Genomic DNA, 21,776 nt, shown 5'->3' on the forward strand with positions numbered 1-21,776 from the left:
CAAGAAGGGATATATGTGGAATTACAAGGCTGTGAAGCTGACCCAGAGTAAATTAATAATAAGGTGATACACCTTTTTTGGCAACTCGTATAAGTAAATATGACCTCTCCTTTGCTTCTGCCTTAGTATGACCACTTCTGGATCTGCATCCCACTGACGAGACCTCAATAAAGGTTGAAACCAGTCTGGGTAGTGGCCCTTCTCTTAATGCATACCATTATACATGTCCACAAGGAGATGTGCTTTGCATTATGGGAGATACTGAGACAAGGAGTGATGAGACTTGGTCCACCTTTGCTACAAGTTGCCTCAGTCCTGAACTACTTCATGTGCAAACTTTGTTTGCCTACACTTGGGTAAAGGATTAAACTAAATTTATTACAATCCATCAGGCATCTACAAGTCCTTTTATCCATCCATCAGATTCACTCCAGATATCTGTAAACCACACACCATTCCTCTTACACACTCTTCTTATTGACTCATTCTTAATCATGACCTTCTTCTCAGTTCATCTTATCATATTGAAAAATATGTAAAAAGGTTCAAAAAAGAATAAAAGTTGAGCAGCTTCAGAGACGGACTCTAAACTCAACTATACAAATATTATTAAAGGAAGCATGAGAGTTTGAAAAGAAGAACCAGACCTCAGAATCTAAGTGACGTGCTCTGAAGAAAACATTGAATGATTCAGCTAGAGAAGCAAGTGGTGAATTTGTTTGCAAGAAAATCAAAACTTTATGATAGATGCAAGAGGAGGCCATCTTTGAAAAGAAGAAAGTATACTGAAAACCCCTAGTATGTGAGCTGACTGATATCCTGAGAGGATACAGAGAAAAATGTAGGAACCAAGGTATGTGTAAAAGTGGCTAAACGGAAAAAAAGTCATGGGAAGACTTTGGTAAGAACGCAGAGGAGGAATATGAAAGAGGGATAAAAGTTTAACAAAAGGAAGAAGAGATGATAAAGATATTTTGAATATTTGTAGTGATTACTTTGAAGAATTATTAAATAAGGTGAGCAGTGACAGCTATGGTGAGAAATATTTAAGTGGAATTCAATCAGGAGCACATATCAATCATTAAGGTAGAAAAAGCCATAAAAACACCTGAAATGTGGAATGACATTCGACCAGAAATGTTCAAATATGGAGATGTAAAAGTGTTACAATGGCTATACTGCATAATTCAGAAGATCTGGTAAGAAGGTTGAATTCTAGATGATTGGCTTAGAACTTTTACAGTTCTCATCTCTAATAATATCTATCTCTATCTCTAATAACAGAAATTCATATAGGTCTTCTCATATTCAGCTATATTTCCTGTTTTAGAACAGGAAATATAGCTGAATATGAGAAGACCTATATGAATTTCTGTAAGGATGCAAGCATACTTGAGAAGAGCCTAAAAATATTGCAGAAGAGAAACTTGGGGAAGAACAAACCAGTCAGTGGTTCTCAGAATCAAATTTGATTGATTAATTGAAATAATTTCTGAATTTTAAGTTTATAAATTATTACAAGTGTATTCATATTTAAGAATTTAGGAACACAAAACACATGTGTTAAAACGTTTCATTTCAACACGTGTGTTTTGTGTCCCTAAATTCTTAAATATGAATGCTGATCATCGTGTAACCTTAAAAGAAAGAATTACAAATGTATGTTTTGAAAAACTACACAGACGTGTATGCAAACACATTCATCGAATGAAAGCAAAAATCTCAAAATATGTATATATGTTTTCAAATTTCAGATGATACACTTCAAGCTCCACAACCCTATATTAATACTACAAAAGCAGAACATGTTTTGCTGAACACTTCATTCATCCTTGTCTGTACAGTAAGAGTGGATATTGGAACTAGCCTTGTAATGGTATGGAATTATCCAAATAGAAATGTGAGTAATATTTTGCTACATATATATATATATATATATATATATATATATATTATTATTATTATTATTATTATTATTATTTTTTTATTTTTTATTTTTTATTTTTTTGTGATAATCCCATACACAAGAATTTGGGCAATCTAGGGTGGTTATCTTGTGCAACACTTGTATGGAGAAGATTATTATTATTTTTCCTGACCTTCATGGAGTCACAAGTCTCATTGTGGGAAGTCAATACTAGTCATCACAAAGCTCATCATACCACTCCTTAAAATCATCCATCCTAAGTCCTAAAATCATCCTAAGTATGCCCTATCTGTCACAATCAGATCCTCTGATGCTATGACCAAATTTAGAACTTTCGATCCTCGTGTTCCCTCAACCACATCCTACCTAAAACAGTTGTTCCTCAAGGAATCCAAAAATTTCAGTTTCCTTATTACTGCATGCTGTCTCCTCTACCCAGTCGATATCACTATAGTTGAAGCCCCCCCCCCCCCATAATAATTGCTCGCTTTGTGCTTTCCAAACTAATTTGCCTAAACATTTCCTGATTATCATCATTTATATTCCTTGGTTTGTAGCAACATCCCACTAAATATCTTGTCTTACAAGCATCTATCTCACACTATATATTTCAAAGCTATTAGTGTTATTTCCATTGCGATTCTATGCCCTGAGAGGACACAGTTCATCTCTTATCATGAGTAATGTTCCACTACCATGTTTACCTTTCCTATCCTGCCAAAATATGCTATATCCTTTAATTTCTATCCCTGTTAGAACATACTTTGGAGAGACTAAGGCATTCAATGCCACAAATGCATTCCCTTTATTTCTAATGCTCCTAACATTTGTATACAGAAAAACCAGTGCATTTCCAGTATTCTTCTAGCCATTATTACTCCCATCATACTTCACCTGATTCTTTACTATAGTGTGCACTCCCTCATTTCTTAAGCCACTATCCCCCATATGAGGCCATCCCTGAAACGTTCCACCTGTGCAGTTCTAGTTTTGCTGTCCTGACACTCTCACTTGCCCAGAAAACAGTAGTCTTTCCAAATGCCTGCACCCTTCTACATTCAAATGTCATTCATCTCTTGCATACAGCTCTCTTCTATCCTAAAATATACTACATGCATCCACTTATTCCAGACCTCTTTTCCTGCACATTTTCACTATCCCTCATTCGTCATCACTGCTCTTCTCCACTCTGCATTATCATACCCAGGCAACATGCCCACTATCTTTCTTCGGAAAGATAGTGGGCATGAAGTTAAACATAGTTTAGCATTTCTGCTAAACTATGTTTAACTTCAACTTCAGATCTTGTGGCACACAATTCGTGCTATCTCTCAATTCATTCATCCCAACCACTGTCAATTATTGTGGAATCCTGTGTGTATTGTGCAACTTTGCTGCATCATCTGGGTCTGGGCAGGGTTGTGGACTGGATTGTCACTTTCAAGGGAAGGAGTGATTCTTCACACACATTCTGGAAATAATTTTTTTGTGATTGGTTATGATCTCTTATTTAGGGTTGTTTTGTTGATACCTTGGTGTGTTTAGGCCATGTCACCCTGTGTCATGTACATGTAGTTGATGTGTTTTCGTTAAGTCTTCCAGTTTCTTTTCTGGTTATTTGATTTGAAAGTTATACTTAATTTTAATTTAAGCCTCAGTACTGGAAAAATGCCAATGGAGAGGAAAGAGGAAAAAACAATCCCAATGCATAGAGAAAGTTTCTAGACAGAAGTAGCAAATTATAAGCAATCAGTATCTCAGGAGTGGTAGTTAAGGCGCTGAGGAAATTGATAAGACAAAATTCAATATTTGATGGATAGGAATATAATACTGTATAAGGGATGCATGGTTTTGCGAAGGATAGATCTTGCTTTAGTAATTTGCTTAATTTTTATAACAAAATTATGATGGAAGTAGATAAGGGAAATGGCTACTCAGCAATACTGCCAGATTTTGCAAAGGCATTTGGCAAGATTCCACATATACCTATGTTGCATAAGTTGGAGCAAAGGAGAATGGATGTGAATTTTGTGATTTGAATTAGAGAATGACCTGATGGACAGATCAAAGAATGGTTATGGAGGTGTTGAGTCCAGGAGGAGGCAGGTGACTAGTGGTGTACCACAAGGCTCAGCTTAGTCTTCTGTTGTTCAATTTGCACATCACTTATCCATAATATTTGATATGATCTGATGGGAGGTATTCAGTGTTGTTTGCTGATGATGCAAAACCAGGAAGAGTGACTGTAAATGATAGGGATGTAGAGGTGATGCTCGATGACTTAAATAGACTAGTAGTATGGACAGAGGTAAATGGCTAATTAATATATATTAATGTGGCCAAGTGTAATGTGATGCACTTAGGGAAGAAGAGATCACATCAATACAGCAAAGTACACAAGCTGTGTACTTTGCTGTATTGATGGAACTGAACTGCAGGAAACTGAGGCCAGAGAATTGGGGGATTTATTGTGGACAGGGAGTAGAAGTTTAGAAGACATATTGCAAAGGTAGCCAAAACAGTACAGACGATATGGCTGTTGAAGAACACACTAACAGCAGAGATAGAGAAGTTATTATTTCACTTTATGATGCTTTAATAAGGCCACTTCTGAACTACTACATGCAGATCTGATCACCCAAATTCCATGGGAATGAAGTGGTGGAGAGAATCCAAAGGCGAGTGACAAAGATTATGGCAGATCTGTGGAATGCTTGCTGTGAGAATAGATTGAAGGTCTGTGGGACTTCAAAAACTAGCTGATAGATGGAAAGATGTGACACAATAGCAGCACATAAGTTATTAAAAGAGTTTTGTAGGAATGACACTGAAGACTTTTTATTTCAGTAAATGGCAGGAAGGGAGAAAAATGAGGTATCACCCATGAAAATTGTGTGTGGTTAGCAAAGATGTTAAGACTCGATTTTTGCTTGGAGGGTGGTAAATAGGTTGCCCAAGGTGGTTGTGAGTGCTTCATCAGTGAATGAGTTTAAGGAGAGGTATGATAGGTATTGTATAAATAATGGATCTCCCACAATGAATCTTCTGACTCCATGGAGATACTTGTATCATAATAATAATAGTATGTTAGTACCATGTATGGCAGAAAGGAACTTGTTCATATTTAGTTTAAAGTGCTGTGGATTATATTCCTTGGGAAACATATCAGATGAGAGACTGTTCCAGAGAGCAGCATTAGAAGGAATAAATGAGGAGGAGTTATGACATTTGGATCAGAGACATGGCCAAAAAAAAAAAAAAAAAAAAAAAAAAAAAATTGGACAACCTGAGGAAAAAGTGAAGATTGACAAGTGGAAGAAAGTGGTAAAAGTTATTTAAGCGGAATGCAGCGTAGAGTACATATCACTACCTGAGACACAAACCCATCAGATACATGTAATGTGGAAAGGTAACCAAAATAATTATATTCACCAGAAATGCTCAAATATGGGGAATATAGCATGGTTTTGTGAAATGTAGGTCATGCCTCAGTAACTTGCTCATGTTTTAAAATTCAATCACAGCTTAGTTGGATAAAGGTAATGGGTTTGCAGTGATACTGCTGAACTTTGCAAAGGCCTTTGACAGGATACCACATGGAATTCTAATCAGTCAACTGCAGCATATAGGGATGGATAGGATTGGTGAAATGGATAGGCGGGTGGTTGATGGAGAGATATCAGAGAGTAGTTTATTATTATTATCGTTATTATTATTATTATTATTATTACCTAACACCTCCAGGGAGTCCAAAGATTCATCAAGGGAGGGCACCTACGCTATAACTCTCTATCTCTACCATTCAGTCCACCAACTACAATGAACCACAACTACACCAACACCATCTACCACCCACCACCACCACCACTAGTATATCACAGACAATCACAAACATCCATGTCCACAATGTGATTTGAACTTGCAGCCTTTTTAGCTGGAGAGCAGATACACTAACCACTTGGCCAACCAGGCTGGCAAATGTAACTGCAATTAAACGGCAAAGCTGTTTATTCAGGAGTAGAGGTCAAAAGAAGGCCTGTGACTAGTGGCATGCCAGAGGGTTCTGTTTTTGGACCACTACTGTTTAATTTGTACATTAACAATACTGAGAGTTTGGCAAGTGCAGAAACAGTGACTGCGTTTAAGGAATGGTATGATAAGCTCTGGACGTGTGTGTGTGACAGCTCATGATGATTTTCGTTTGACTCCATAGGTCTCATAACAATGATAATAATAATAATAATAAGATATGTGGGGCTCTAAGGTTAGCGATAACAGAGAACTAAGGAGGCAGTCTGGAACTACAGCAACGATGAACTGGATGAAAAAGACACCAGTGTCGCTCAGACACTAGTCAAGAATTATTTAACAGCAGCAATAATCGAACATATTTCAAAGGTCAGGAGTTTAAATAAGATAGAGATACAATGAACAAATGAACACCGACCCTCTTATTAGACCTAAAGTGGCTTGAAAAAGTTCCCGTTTTGGCCTCTTGAGCAGGGCTTCCAGACTATGTAAAAAAGTAATTAGAAATACAAAAAATATTTATATATATAATTGATAAAAACAGAAAAAACCCTTAGCCCATGGTACAAAATGTGCTATAGGTTTGTAAATAACCTTTTGTTGGGTTGGTGAGATGGATAGGAGAGTGGTTGATGGAGAGACATCAGAGTCCAAAAGAAGACCTGTGCCTAGTGGCGTGCTGCAGGGTTCTGTTCTGGGGCCGTTACTGTTTAATTTGTTCATTAATGATATAGGAAAGGATCTGCAAGGAACTGTTCAGTTATTTGCCAATGATGCAAAGTTTGGTAGAGCAGTAGTTAATACAGATGATGTCAACATTTTGCAGGATGATTTGAATAGATTGGCAGGCTGGGCAAAGGAGAATGGATGTCAGTTTAATGTGGCAGGTGAAAGGTTATGCATTTTGGGGTGAAAAGATTACTAGCAGTATACCACATTGGTGGAACTGCACTCCAGGAAATTGACAAAGCCAGAGACTTGGGAGTGTTAGTGGATAAGTAGTTAAAGTTTAGGGAGCACATAGCAAAAGTGGCTAAATCAGTTCATCAGATCACTTGGTTACTGAAGAATACTTTGAACAGATATAAGCAGGTTATTGTTCCTCTTTATTGAGCCTTGATAACACCCCTATCTTGACTACTACTGCATGCAGATCTGGGCATCAGGGTTTCTTGGTGATGAGGAGGTGGAGAGGATCCAGAGGCAAGTGACCAAGATGGTAGAAGGTCTCTGGAACTTTATAGAACATGTTGAAGATAGAAAAGGGGTGATATGATTGAGACATTGTTTAGTCCAGGAAAATTTAAAAAGACTGAAATGGAACATTTTAGGTTTATCAGAGACACATTGGTGCGGAGATGGATTCATGGATTTACCAGAAGGAAGACTGTACTTCTCAGGAAGGAAAGCTAACATACACAGAGAAGGAGTTGCATTATTAATTGAAAAGAAACTTACACACTCAGTAATTGAAGTAAACCCAGTGTCTCCTAGAATAATAACAGCCAAACTTCAAGCAAAAGAAAAAGGTCAAACAATTAAAATAATCAAAATATATGCACCAGACAGTAACCATTCAGAGGAAGAAATAGAAAATTTCTATGAAAAACTACAATAGGAAATAGATAATCCCAAAAATAGAGAACTCATGATAATGATGGGAGATTTTAATGCTAAAATAGGACAGTTCACAGCAGACAAAAAAGATGTGATGGGGAAATTTGGATATGGAGAGCTTAACTACAGAGGAGAACAATTACTCCACTTCTGTAAAGCAAACGATCTAATGATTACAAACACATTGTTCTATCAATGCCCTAATAATAAATATACATGGATATCCCCAGATGGTAATATAAAGAACTGCATAGACTATATCTTCATAAACAAACACTGGAAAAGATCAGTAAATAATGTAATGTTAAGCAACTTTGATTTCAACATGAACCAAGAAATATTAACTGCCAAAGTGAAGATAAAATTCAATTTGACAGGAAAAACAATATCAGAAAAGAAGAAAACATCAACCTATCAAAACTAAAAGATAGCTCAAGCAGAAGTCGATTTTTAGAACAGATGTGCTTGAAATTAAAACCCTTCATCTTACTGAACAGCAGAAAATACTGGGAAGAAGGAAAAGAAACAGTGTTATCAATTGCAAAAGACACTCTAGGTTTCAAACCCAAAATAAACAAACAGTGGATAACTCAAGAAATCATAGCTACCATAGAAGAGAAAAGAGAGGCCAAGATACTTGTCACCCAACAAAACAATGAAGAGAATAGAGAAAAATACAGAGCACTAAAAAATAAAGTTGATAACCTATGCAAAAAAGCCAAAGAAAAATGGTTAGAAGAAAAAGCTAAGAAATGCCAAGAAGCATACCAACAAAACAACCTAAAAGTCTTCCATGATACTGTAAGAGAAATTACAAAGGAATTCTCAGCAAAAGCAGTAACAATGATAAACAACAAGATGACTGAAACCGGGAATATTGAATATATAAGAAAAATTTGGTCAAACTATTTTAAGACTATCTTCCACCAAGGAAACAAAACTACAATGCCAACAATAGAAAAAAATAAAAGATCACCCAAAAATTTTACAAGAAGAAGTTAGATATGCAATAAAACAGATGAAAAACAATAAAGCACCAGGCATTGTTACTATCCCTACTGAACTGTGATCATGTGGAGGCAGCATATCAATAGAATATTTAACAACCCTAATCAATAAAATACTACAAACAGGAGAGATCCCAGATGACTGGAGAACTGGAAAGATCATCCCAATATACAAGAAAGGAGACAAAAGAGACTGTAGAAATTACAGACCAATCAATTTACTTCCTCACACCTATAAAATATTCTTAAGAATTATACAAAATAGATTAAAAAACACCTATGAAGAAATGATAGGCATAGAACAAGCTGGCTTCCAAGGAAACTATTCAACAATAGACCAAATTTTCACACTGCACCAACTAGCAGAACTCAGCTGGGAAAACCATAAAGAACTATATTATTGTTTTGTGGACTTTAAACAAGCTTTCGATAACATCAACAGAGAAATCTTTCTCAAAATTCTACTAGAAAAAGCAATAGACAAATATATAATACAGTTTCTGATAAAATATTACTCTAAGACAAATGCAATAATTAAAAAGGACACACTCACAACAGAACCCATAGAGATCCAAAAAGGAGTAATGCAAGGATGCCCATTATCCCCATGCCTATTCAACATATATCTAGAAGAAGTTGTAAAGAAGGCAATAGACACTGAGCCTGGAATCAATGTCAATGGTTTAAACATAAATAATATGAAGTATGCAGATGATGTCATCCTTCTTGCAAGAACCCCAAATAAACTACAAAAGTTGATCAACAAGCTAAACGAAACCTGTAAAACATATGACATGACAATAAATATACAAAAGACAAAAGTGATGAAAATAGGGAGGAACAGAACTACCATCTCAGCCACCCTAAACGGAGAACAAATAGAACAAGGAGACAACTTCATATACCTTGGATCAAAACTAACAGAAACAATAGATAAACTCAAAACAATCAAACACAGAATAGCGATAGGATGGACCACCATGGGAAAATTACAGAAAATCTGGAAAACAAACAAGATATCTAAGCAAGCCAAAATCAAATTATATGAAGCAATAATTATACCAACATTCATCTATGGAGTAGAAGCGTAGACAGTTAAAAAAAGAGAGGAGAAAAAATTGCTGGCATTTGAAATGAAATGCTTAAGAAAAATAAATAGAACAAGTTGGATAGAAAAGAAAACAAACATCACAGTCAGACAAGTACCATTCTATATAAAGACAATAATGGAAAAAATTAGAAAACTACAACTGAGATGGTTTGGACACACTGTATGCATGGACGCAGACAGACTTCCTAACGTCCTAATCAATGCTTTTCCAACTGAACAAAGAAGACCCGGAAGACCAAGAATTATCTGGCTGAAATTAATAAAGAACATCTCGGGATGCAGAACATATAAGGAACTTTTTCGAACAGCAAGGAATGGAGAAGACTGAAAGATCCTGCTCAAGAGAAGACTCAACCCGTCTTAGATGGAAGAGAAGAAGAAGATGATTGAGACATACAAATTACTGAGGATCTTTACAAGATTAATTCAGATGAAATTTCCAGAACAGGTGTGTTGGTGGGAGAACTAAGGATGCCATGGAAACTGAGTAAGAGTGTAATTAGCAAGGGTGCTAGAACTAGGTTTTTTGCTTGGAGAGTAGTGAATGAGTGAAATAGGTTGCCAGATATAGAAAGTATTTTTAACTTGGGTATGGTTATGTTAAAGATACCAAGCAATTTTAAACCTGGTTTTACTCCATTTTTCCCAAGTGAGCAAACAGACAAAATGTCAAGTTTGCGCCTGCAATTTATGCAAGACTAGCTGATCCCACAGGTAGTGCAAGACCAAGGCAACTCGTAGTAGACGTGGAGCAAGCTCTGATCACTAATCTTAATATGCATAAATTGCAGGCGCAAACTTGACATTTTGTCTGTTTGCTCACTTGGGAAAAATGGAGTAAAACCAGGTTTAAAATTGCTTGGTATCTTTAACATAGGTTGCCAGAGTCTGTTGTGGGTGCCATGACTGTGAAAGAGTTCAAAGTATGATAGATACTGTGCAAATATTGGATAGTTCTTGACATTATGTTTAGGGGCCTCCCTTGATAAGTCTAAGGACTCCTTATAGTTGTCTGTACTAATTTTTTTTTTTTTTTTTTTTTTTTTTTTTTTTTTTTTTTTTTTTTTACTGGTTGTACTGCACTGAATAATTCAGAAGGTTGAAATACTGATGATTTTAGTATTTCCAAGAATATACTTCCATAAAAGAAATTCATAGTACCCATCATAGAAAATGGAAATGAATGTGAATTTCCTTCTGAATACTTCAGGTAAAATTTAATCAATGGTACTTCAGAATAGGCTAAGAAAAATTGTCGGTGAAACATTCAGGAAAGAATAGCCTGGATTCATGCCAATTAAGAGTTATCAGGATCAGACTTTCATGTTAAGACAAGTATCTGAGAAAGCATGGGAATGCAACAAGGATCTGTGTTTTTACATTTTCTAGCTCTGAAAAAGGCATGTGATGAGATGCTATGAGAAAACCTTTTCAGAACATGAATTGTAAGGTGCAAATGGGACATTATACAGAACTGTCCTAGTCTGCATTTACATTGCGAGTTAGCAATTGTAATAGAAAGAGATATAGGAAAATGGTTTGATGTAAAATCAGGTGTGAGATAAGGATTCACACTGTCTTCACTGTTATTCATTATCTATATGGGTCAAATTACAAAGAAATAATAAAATAAAGGGCTGAGGTTAACATCTCCAATTTTGATATTAGGCCCAATACCACTTATATCAAAATTGGAGATGTTAACCTCAGTCCATAGTTTATGCAGATGATATTATACTCTTACATAAATGAAGTAAAAGTCTGCAGCATTCTTAACCAAATTGAATAACTGCTGTAACAAATTAAGTGCAATTCATCACTTAAGCAAAAAAAAAAAAAAAAAAGACAAACTGAAAATAGGCAAGAACATTGAAAACATCAGCTGCATGCTGAATGGGGAACTTATTGAACAAGTAAAACATTTTAGCTATTTCAACTCCGTTTCTGAAGACAGTAAATCATCGACTTACTGGTATGTACTCTCAGAAGATGTACAGGATATTATGTTATCTTACATCCTCCCCCTTCTGAGGGTACATATCCTCCCAAAGCTAATAATAATAATCCTGTGCAGGATTATTATTAACTTTGTATTGACATCTTTCTTCAAAATTAATCTTGTCAAAATTGTTATTTGACAAGAATCCAATATTCATATCATATTTCTGTCTTCTTTGGCACTTCTTATTGCATCAATCTGCATCAGTCCACCTATATCTTGTTCTTCCTCTTGGTCTTTTCCTGCCATTCTATCAGAAAACTCTTATTATTATTACGTGACACCTCTAAGGATTCCAAGCACTCATTGCTGGAGGACATTCTACTGTACTCCACTACACACATCTCATTGTCTCCCCTACTACTTAATACTTCAGATATACACAAAACTACTAGTACTACCATCAATGCCATCTAGCACCAATCCTCACCAACACCAGTATTTTTTGTCTTTAAATACTGCATAGTACTGGTTTTAAATTTCCATCAATAAGAGTTTAGGAACCTGTAGTGCATAGATTTCCAAACCCCACAATCTAATTTGGCTTATCTAACCTAATGTAGATGGTCTTTTTCATTCCACTTCTGATCTTCAACAAGTAATGTAGTCACAATAGGCGTTAACGTTAAAAATTCTTCTTCTTCCTATCCAGGTTCTAGGCCAAGTGGCTTGTTCTGGACTCAGTCCATCTTCTTCTTGGTCATTCCCTGTTGTTCCTCTAGGCTTATATATTAAGATTTTTTTTGGTAATCTTTCTCTCTGCATTCTTGTATATGGTCTAGTCAGTTTTTCCTATATTTAATCACTGAGTCTGTTATGGAATTAATTTTAAGATTTTTAATTATTTCACTTTTTTTTTTTTAATAAATTGTCACCTTGAATTCACAAGCATCCATGCTTTAGTGGAATCTGAATTTTTTTTTTAACAACCTGAGTTTCTGAGACCTCTCCGCTAAGTCTAAAAGCTGAATAATTTCTAGATTATAGTAAGATATTATGCAGGCTCCTTCAGGGAGAGGACTTGTTGTTGAGAGAAGGGATCCCTATCTGGTCACATATCTGTCACAGACTTCCTTAAAAAAATCACTGCAGATGTACTAACAACACTCACTTATAGCTCATTTCATGTATCATAAGAAGAACCTGGATCTCACATGCTTTCTAACTACATTCTCACTCAGTTTTTAAGATGGCTCTGAGTTGTCTCCATTTGCCATGAATCACAAAATCTCATTTATGTCCACAGGATAAGATTCCCTTACCAAGCTGTATGTTTCTATCATATTCTCCTCTCTTCTATCAATTATTCAAGTTTTGATCACCATTCCCTCAGTTTATCCTCACATGCAGCTTATTCTCATATGGATAAGCTGCATGTGAGGATATGATCTGATCTGTGGAGCTTACTTTGCATGTAAGTTCCATAGATCAGATGTCATCTTGATTACCTGCTACTGGATCTTTTCAGTTATCTCCTTTCAACCCAGGTAATCATATCCAAGTACAGTAGTCAAGATGTTATCTTATCAGAACAATGTACAGTGGAAGAATAACTTCCTTATCTCTACAAGTTAGTGCTCTGTTTAACTCGGTTATCTTGTGTGTTGATTTAACCACCTTTGCAATGTAGTCCTGAACTTTAAACTCTTGTTATCACTCCAAGTCTCAATCATTATTTTTTTTTTTAATATTTATCCCACATACGAGAGGTACAAGAACCTGTACCACATCAGTGCCATGTGTGTGAGAGATGCTGATAAGGATTGAGAACGAAAAAAATGTATTGACATTTTTTTAAGGTGCCGGAGGTTGAAGTTGGGAAATGCATTGTGAGGGAGGCTATTCCAGAGGAGACATATGTATAAGACATGCACATATATCTATGTCATGATGTATGATATAATGACATATATACTATAAGACAAAGCAGGTTCAATTACAGTTGTACTAAAAAGCGATGTTGGGCAGCCTCCTCTTGCTTTACCAGACAAACAGAAATTGGAAGAAGGATGTTTGCCAGTTTGCTAGAGCAGTGACCATGGAAGTACCCGTTGAAGAGGCACAGAGTTGAATTGTTGCATCTGTGAGAAAGAGGTTGAAGTGAGTCTGTGAGAGGGCATCCCACTGAATTGCTCTTCTGGACAGCACAAGAATTTTTGAAGAGGCTTTAAATGTACCATCATTGGCATACTGTTGACATATTTGGGGTCTACACCACATACACTCACAAACATCCATGCCCACGGTGGGATTCGAACTTGAAGCCTTTTGGCTGGAGAGCAGATACACTACCCACTCGGCCAGCCAGGCTGACTAATGACAGAGGAGGGTGAGAAGCTGGCTTGATATGGTTTGGGCTGAACTGTGTATGGATGTCAGCATTTGCTTGTGTTCTTACATGATTAGAAGAAAGCGGAGGAATGGTTATGGCCAGTTTGGTAGAACAGCACTCATAAAAATTTCTATAAAAATGGCATTATGCACAGTGAGAGCATCTTTGAGAAACAGAGTGAGAGTGTCATGTGTTAAATGAATTGTCCTTTTCTTGATCAAATATAGCATCAAATGTTTCACTGAGGGTTTTAGTATATCACCCCAAATGTGGAAATATTGTTGTCACATTTGGGGTGGTGTACTAAAAGAGGTTTGGTGGATTTGGGGTTTCTAAAATGGTAGGATTTGTGCATATGAGAAATAGTGTTTTGAACAAAAGGGGACACAGATTTTTGGAGGCTGAGAAGGTTGTAGATGTGATGTATTCAGGACAGCATATCCAAAATATGAAAATCAACCCAAGTAGAAAAAACTGATCTTGACTTATGACTGGAATCATTTTTCCACAAGATAAGACTGATTATGTTTTGATGGCATTGAAATTGACTACATTATCTTCACCCCACTGGATATTGTCAGGAGAGAGTTTGACATTGGTTATGGAAGATCTAGAAACTTGAATCATTTGAGCACTATAGGGTTTCTTGAATGAAGAAAAGGAATGGCATATACTTTAGTCATTAGAACTGTAGATAAGATTTGAGTTTAGTGAGAGAATGTCATTAATGTATAGAATAGATCAAAGCATATAGTCCTGGCATATACCCTGGGAACAATGAAGAAGTCAGAGAGAAAAATTCCAGGTGGAAGCATTGTAAGAATCTTTCTGTTCTTCGGTCAAATGACTTGGAAATATCAAGAGGAAACTACACAAATTTTTCCAGGCTTTTCTATGCTTTACTTCCAGAGGTGAATAAGATTTGATAGGTCTGCTGTGGATAAAGGGTAGTGGTGGGAGAACCCAATTGGTGATTCCTAATTAATTGGTGAATCTCTAAATAATGAGGAAGTAGGTTGAAGATGACCTTCTTCATTGTTTTCAACAGGATTGAGGTGAAGACAATGGGATGATAGTTCAATGGCCACTTTATCTTCCTTTTTAGGGACCTATTGGATAAAGGCTTTTTCCTTGTGTAGAATGACAGGTAGGTATGGTTATTTTGTTATAGATGATTACAGGATGAGTGCTAATTCTCATGCAGATGTATTTGGCACAATTGGAGAATACCACCTGGACCAAGAAATAACTTACTAATATCTAGATTGACATTTTTCCGATGTCTTTCACCAGAAAGAGATAAATTCTCAGTCGTTAAACATAATAATTATCATACCTGTTGTGGAGTCAGAACACTCATTGTGGGAAGTTCATTCAACTAACAACATACACTATCTATCAATAATTGTCCAGACACCCCTTGTTATTTGAAGTTATGGAACATTCCAGGTTTGGTAATAACATAAAAACCAGTTTACAGATAGTAGGTAGCAGTGTTTCATTGTAGCAGTTGAATACAGGTGATATGGCAACACAACATGAACTCAGTGACTTCAAGAGAAGTGTCATCATGGGCTGTCACATTGGTGGTATGTCCATATGTGCTATTGCCACTCAATTGGAGCATCCAAAATCAACAGTTAGTGATGCGATTCACAAATTGAGATGTTCTGATATCACTAGTGCAGGAAAACACCCAGGGTGGCTGTTGAAAATGAATGACAGAGACTGGAGGGTGTTAAAATAGGTGGCATGCAAAAACCGGCTACAATTGGTATAGACCGTGATGAGTTCCACATTGCCAGTAACATCTTGGTAGTACTAACACTGTATGAAAAGAACTCCATTTACTGGGTTTCCATGGAAGTGCAGCAGCAGCATGCAAACTGAACATCACAGCAAAGAACAAGGTGGCTCGTCTAACCACATGAAAAGAGTGTGTGAACTGGACAATTGACCAGTAGGAAATGGTACTCTTGAGCGATGAATCAACGTTCACCTTTTCCAGTCTGATGGCAGGGTGTGGGTATGGAGACAGTCTGCTGAATGCTTGTTACCACAGTAAGTTATACCCACAGTAAATTTTGGTGGTGGAGGAGTAATGTGGGGGTGCATTCAGCTGGTTTGGAGTGGGATCACTAGTTGTTGTCCATGGTTCCATGAAGGCAGCATCAGTACCTTGATATTCTGGATAATAAGGTGCTTCCTACACTGTAGAGTTTTTATGGAACAGATCCACATTACTATCAAGACGACAGTGCCCTATGCCACAAAGCTGCAGCTGTTATGGAATGGTATGAAGAGATGGGCGTTAAACGACTGCCCTGTCCTGCATAGAGTCCTAGCCTCAACACCATCAAACACCTGTGGGATGAATTGGAGTGGCATTTGAGGTCCAGAATGGCTCATCCTCAGTCTGTCACTGAACTCAGTGCTGCTTTGATGGAGGAATGGAAACAAATTCCACCTGATGCCTGCCGCACATAGGTGGAAAGCCTTCAAAGAGTGCAGGGGGTGATCAAAGCCAAAGGTGGACATACCGATATTAGGGTTCGGCTACTAGTATCAATTGTAAATTGGAAGTCTCCAGACATTTATTGATAGATAGTGTATTTATCATACTGAATCTTAAAATCCTTAACATTCCCTGCATTAACAACATATTCCAGTATGCATTCCATTCATCCATAATTCTCCACATAAAAATTCTACTCCTCACACCCCTCTTCACCACACTCTTATATAAATTCTAGGGTTGGACTCTGGTCCTTCTCCTCTCACCTTCTACTCTTTTTTTATAATCTCCTCTGGATTAATCTGATAAAATCCCCTCACTAACTTAAACATCTCTATCATATCACTTTTTTTCCTCCTATTCACGAAACTCTGCAATTCACATTCCTTTAACCATCCCGATGCCAAGAGGCCATCATACTAAAACAACTCTTACATCCATATAGTACCATTTGTAATATCACCTAAAGATAAAGTTGTACCCAGTAATTATAGTGATTAACAGAAGGTTTGTCTGCCATTTCAGCAGGAAGCAGGATTTTTTAATTTGACCTATTAAAAATCTAATTTGGATTTGTTGATACTTTTTTTTTTTTCAGACAATTGTTCTGGACAGTAGTGAATTGCCAAGGCTTTTGACATGAGTCATTTGAGATATGCTGATTTTTTAAATAACTTTAGTCTACTTGTTGAAGAACCAAGACTTTGATAGTAGTTGAAGGTTTGGTGTGTGAAGGTTAGGTGTCTGATACAGAGATGTTATTAAAGTACAGTGCAGGTGTGTAATAACTTCTGAGGCTAATGTCAATGCATTGCATGTGCATTATAGTTCTGTATTGTACTCTGATGTCTCTATGACACTGTCATAGAGGCAAAATATTAGAATAATTAAACTAGTGTTTAATTTTTGTTTTCTTCTCACTATGATGTCATTCCATGTAACTGCAAGGTGAAAATTCTGATTATTGGTAATTTTTTATTCTTTGTTTCCCCACTTTGCAGAGCTCAAGAATAACAGAAACGGAAGCAACTGTTCTTAAACGAAGTGATGTGAAACCATCCTATGTTGAGTATTCTCGAGAATTAATCGTTTCCAGTGCAGAAAAGAGTGATGAGGGGTACTATCAATGCAATGTTACTGATCATTCCCAAAAATCTAATTATTATCAAGTATATATATCAGTTCATGGTATGTCTATACACGTTGTATACATAAAAAAAAAAAAAAAAAAAAAAAAAAGATTATTTTGATTAATTGAAATATGCATCTGATCCATAGCACCTGTTTCAGTGAGGATGGTAACTCATGCATAATTATGAGTATTACTATATGCATTACTACTTTTTTGTGATATGTTTGTGTTTAGAAAGTGTTTAAAGGTCATTTGTCTCAGTATGCAAGCACTGCTTCTCCTTGGAGACATTGCTCCCTACCAACTTGTTCTTCTATTAATCATCACTATATCAAAGCTACCAATAAACTATTTCACTCCTCTCAATTTCAGCAGGAATTCTGTCATGCTTGATGCCTAGAAATTCAAAAAAAAAAAAAAAAAAATTAGAAGAAAACTAGAAAATCTAATATCCAGAAACTTATCATATAAGCATCTCTGCTCTCCATCCAAGAGGCTGCAGGTTTGAATCCCGCTGTGGGCATGGATGTATGTGATTTTCTACAAAGGGAATCTGCAACCCTACCTCTTCTCCTGGCAGAAGACTTCACTCCCAAAATGCTATGAGATACAGTAGTGACCACACAGCATCACAGTGATGTCACATGTGAATAACTAACTATCTAACTCTGCTCTGTACCCTTGTCATCTTATAACTAATTATGCTAGTATCAAGGTTGTTTTAATTTTCTTTTATTCATGTGGTTTTCAAACTAAACCATATATTCTGGCAGACTACTCTGAAATAAAACAGCCTTGCTTGCTGCTAGTATAATTAAAGTAATCAGAGTACATTGGCCTACTAGAACTTTCATCTTTAAAATTTAACTAGGTTACTCTAACAATACTGCTGTTTAGTAACTATTGTTGTCCTCAGGAAAGATTCCTTTGATATGTATTCTGTCTTATTTTCTTATGCATTCTATCTCTGAATGGCCTGCCTTGCACCTTTATCACCACATCTGACACACAAACTGGTTTGTAGTTGGATTTTTCCTTATGCAAACCAATGCTGTCTTCTTGAAAGATTCCTATTTTCATATGTATTCTCTAAATCTCTAAATGGCTTGACTTGCACTTTCACTGTCACACCAACACACACAATGCCCTACTATTTCTATTCCTGTCAGTATATCATCTTCTGTGAACCATATCTCACTGATACCAATAATCTTTGGACAAGCTCAGGCTATCTGTGGTACTAGTTTATGTTCTTTATTCCAGATATTCTTGTCATTCATACAAAGAAACATCAATATGTTGTCAGTGTTTGTATATCATTATTCCCTCCAGACACCACTGGATTCTGCATTACACCATATGTTCCCCTTCTAGTTTCCCTACACTAACACTCTCACTTGCTCAAAGAACAACATTCTCTTCAGATGCCTTCAAATGCTGGCCATCTTTTCACATACAGTTCTCTTCTATCCTCAAATGCACTCCAGTCATCCACATAATCCAAGCCTCTCTTTGACATATTCTAGTTATCATGGCATTTATCATTGCTCTTTTCCTCAGCTTTGCATTATCATATCTGGGTAATATGCATACTATCTTTCCTCTCTCTCACTCACTCTTTTGCTATACATCCTCAAGCATTTATCTCTTTGACCACTCAATTCACACTGCCTCTCAGGTCATTCATACTTACCATCACAATCATCTCATCCACTTTTTCACCTCACTTAATTGCCATAGTCAGCCTGCCTCTTCCATTCCATTTTGCACACTACATATCATTGAATCTCCATACATCATGCCCTCTTACCACTGTGTTCCTTCCATGTTCACCTGCATCCCTCATTCTCTCTCTCTCTCTCTCTCTCTCTTTTTTTCTCTCTTCTGTGACACTTTCTCTCCTTGCTCTCCACTTATCTGCTTTCCCATCATCAGTCCATCTGTAGCTCCTGCACCATCTTGCCTTTTCTCATTCCCCTGGTTCTCATATTCAGTTCTCTTTTATCATCCCCTTGACATCGATCAGGAATTTTTCTTTCATTCTTCTAAACTCGTTCCTCATACATTTCACTTCTTCCAGTGCATCTATCTGTCTCTCTTTCCAACCAACATACTCTTGTCAGATATTCATTCACCCAATCAATTCCATCTTCCAAACCTGCTACATACCCTAATTTTACATCCTTATTCATATGATGCTTATCTTCCTCACCCCCTATCACACTACTCATTTCTGACAAAATGCAACCAAGTTGTCTGTTATACTAATTTCAATATTGCTGAGCTCTTCCCATTTCCTACATTTTAAGCAGACATGCATTCCCAGGTCTCTTACATGCTACATTTCTTACTGACAGGATGTACAAGCTGCAAGCTGCATATCACAAAATCTTGTAGTATGCTGTAGAATATAGTCCTTAAATGGTGACTGGCTGGGCAATAACATATCTGCAAACTGACTTGAGGTAGCCATCATTATTCAAACATTGCATAAAAAAACTCTGATAAAATGTACTAAAATATTATGTTAGAGTACAAGTTTGATAAGTGTGAACTGCCCATAGATAGTATATTTTTTCTAGATTACACTCACTGTAAATCTAAAGCAAAAATTCTAATAAAGTATGAAAACATTTTGTTTTTCTACCACCCTGTTAACACATCCTACTCTTTTGTTGTCCTCTGGCAAAGTGCTTGTTTCTTCCATCTCTGTCCTCTTAAGTTGTCCGTTATTATCTTCTTGTCATTCAGCAATGACATTTTGTGAACATGTCTTGGCTTATAATATTGCTCCCCTTTTAAATATCTGATATTCTTGTTGACTTCAACATGAATCCCAGCAAGCTTCAAAGTTATCACCCTTGCATCCTTGATCCTCTGATTTAAGGAGAGTTGGGACTCTTTTGGGACTATTAGCAATACACATAATCAAATTCTTTATATATACCCTCCAGGGATATACAAGATAATAAGATAATGCTACATGATCAAGTTTACATTATCACTGGCTTCCTATGAATGGTCTTCCTCCAAATGAGTCTGTTGTTTGTCAGAACTCTAACATTATCAGATATTTTGTTCTTCAAAGGATTTCTAGCAGCATCATTTAACCTGGACGTATGTTTTCCCTGTGTCCTTTTTCTTTATTCTCATCATGTTGCATCATCATATTATTTTTGGTTTAAGCCAACAAAGTGCAATTTGGTCAGCTAAGTCCTAAATTTCCATCCTCATTTCTTCAGTACCCAGTTGATACTTACTAACAGGGTGCACCACTTCATGTGTAAACAAAGTTTACACATGAATAAGTTACTTCACGACTGAACTACTTGTATATAGAGGCTAATGACTTCACATCAATTGCCTTAGTATCCCATAATGCAATGCACATATCTTTATGGACATGTATAATGCTATGCATTATGGGAAGGGTCACTACCCAGACCAGTTTCAACCTTTATTGAGGTGAAAAAGTGAAGGAGTGCTTATCATAGGCCTAGAGTAGTTAGTATAGAGGTGCAAGAGACTGATAGTATTAGAAGAAAGAAAAGATTGATAGTATGAGAGATAGAGAAAAAGCCTCGGCTCTTTTATATCATCATATGCTCAAAGGCAATCAGTTTTCCTTTTTCACCAATCTCATATAGATGAACGACCAAAAGACCAAATGAAACTAAAGCACAAAGATGACTAATACCCAGTTGGTTAGCCTTATCTGAGTTAACTGTCTTGAGTTGGCCTTCTCTGCCTGAAATTGCTCCCCAGTCATCCCTTCAGTTGATTATAAGACCACATTGAATTAAGGGGATGGAACTATTTAAAACAATTCTCATAGCAAAAATAGACAGAATTTTATCTCCCCTCCTGGTGAATATTGCATAATGTGGGTGGTCTATGCCATCTAATCAAATATTTGATTTTAAATACAAAAATCATCTGAATGAACACTAAAATTTCCACAATACAATATTATAAAGCATTCGGATGTCATATTGCTGGTTTTCAAATCTATGTTTCTTTCTAACCTTCCATAAATGGTATTTTAATTCATTAATTATAAAAATCAAAATTCTTTTCCCATTGCTGACAGGTGGTAGGTACTGCAAA

At 36.4% G+C, this 21,776-nt stretch overlaps 1 protein-coding gene across 2 annotated transcripts in view; it reads left to right on the forward strand.

Annotated features, from left to right (window-relative positions):
* Positions 1-21,776, forward strand: part of LOC150097975 (vascular endothelial growth factor receptor 1-like) — a 354,137-nt gene that overhangs the window by 69,899 nt on the left and 262,462 nt on the right. For both annotated transcript variants that reach the window (XR_016549608.1, XM_090406574.1), the window contains exons 5-6: positions 1,755-1,900; positions 17,539-17,725. Coding sequence is in view for 1 of the 2 variants with exons in the window: in XM_090406574.1 (XP_090262700.1) it covers positions 1,755-1,900; positions 17,539-17,725 (333 nt within the window). In the remaining variant the exon portion in view is untranslated. The remainder of the gene's footprint in view (positions 1-1,754; positions 1,901-17,538; positions 17,726-21,776) is intronic.

This window comes from Typopeltis vanoorti, chromosome 16 (genome assembly GCF_054136105.1).
Source record: "Typopeltis vanoorti isolate ZY-2024b chromosome 16, IOZ_Tvanoo_1.0, whole genome shotgun sequence".
NCBI classification, from domain to species: domain Eukaryota; kingdom Metazoa; phylum Arthropoda; class Arachnida; order Uropygi; family Thelyphonidae; genus Typopeltis; species Typopeltis vanoorti.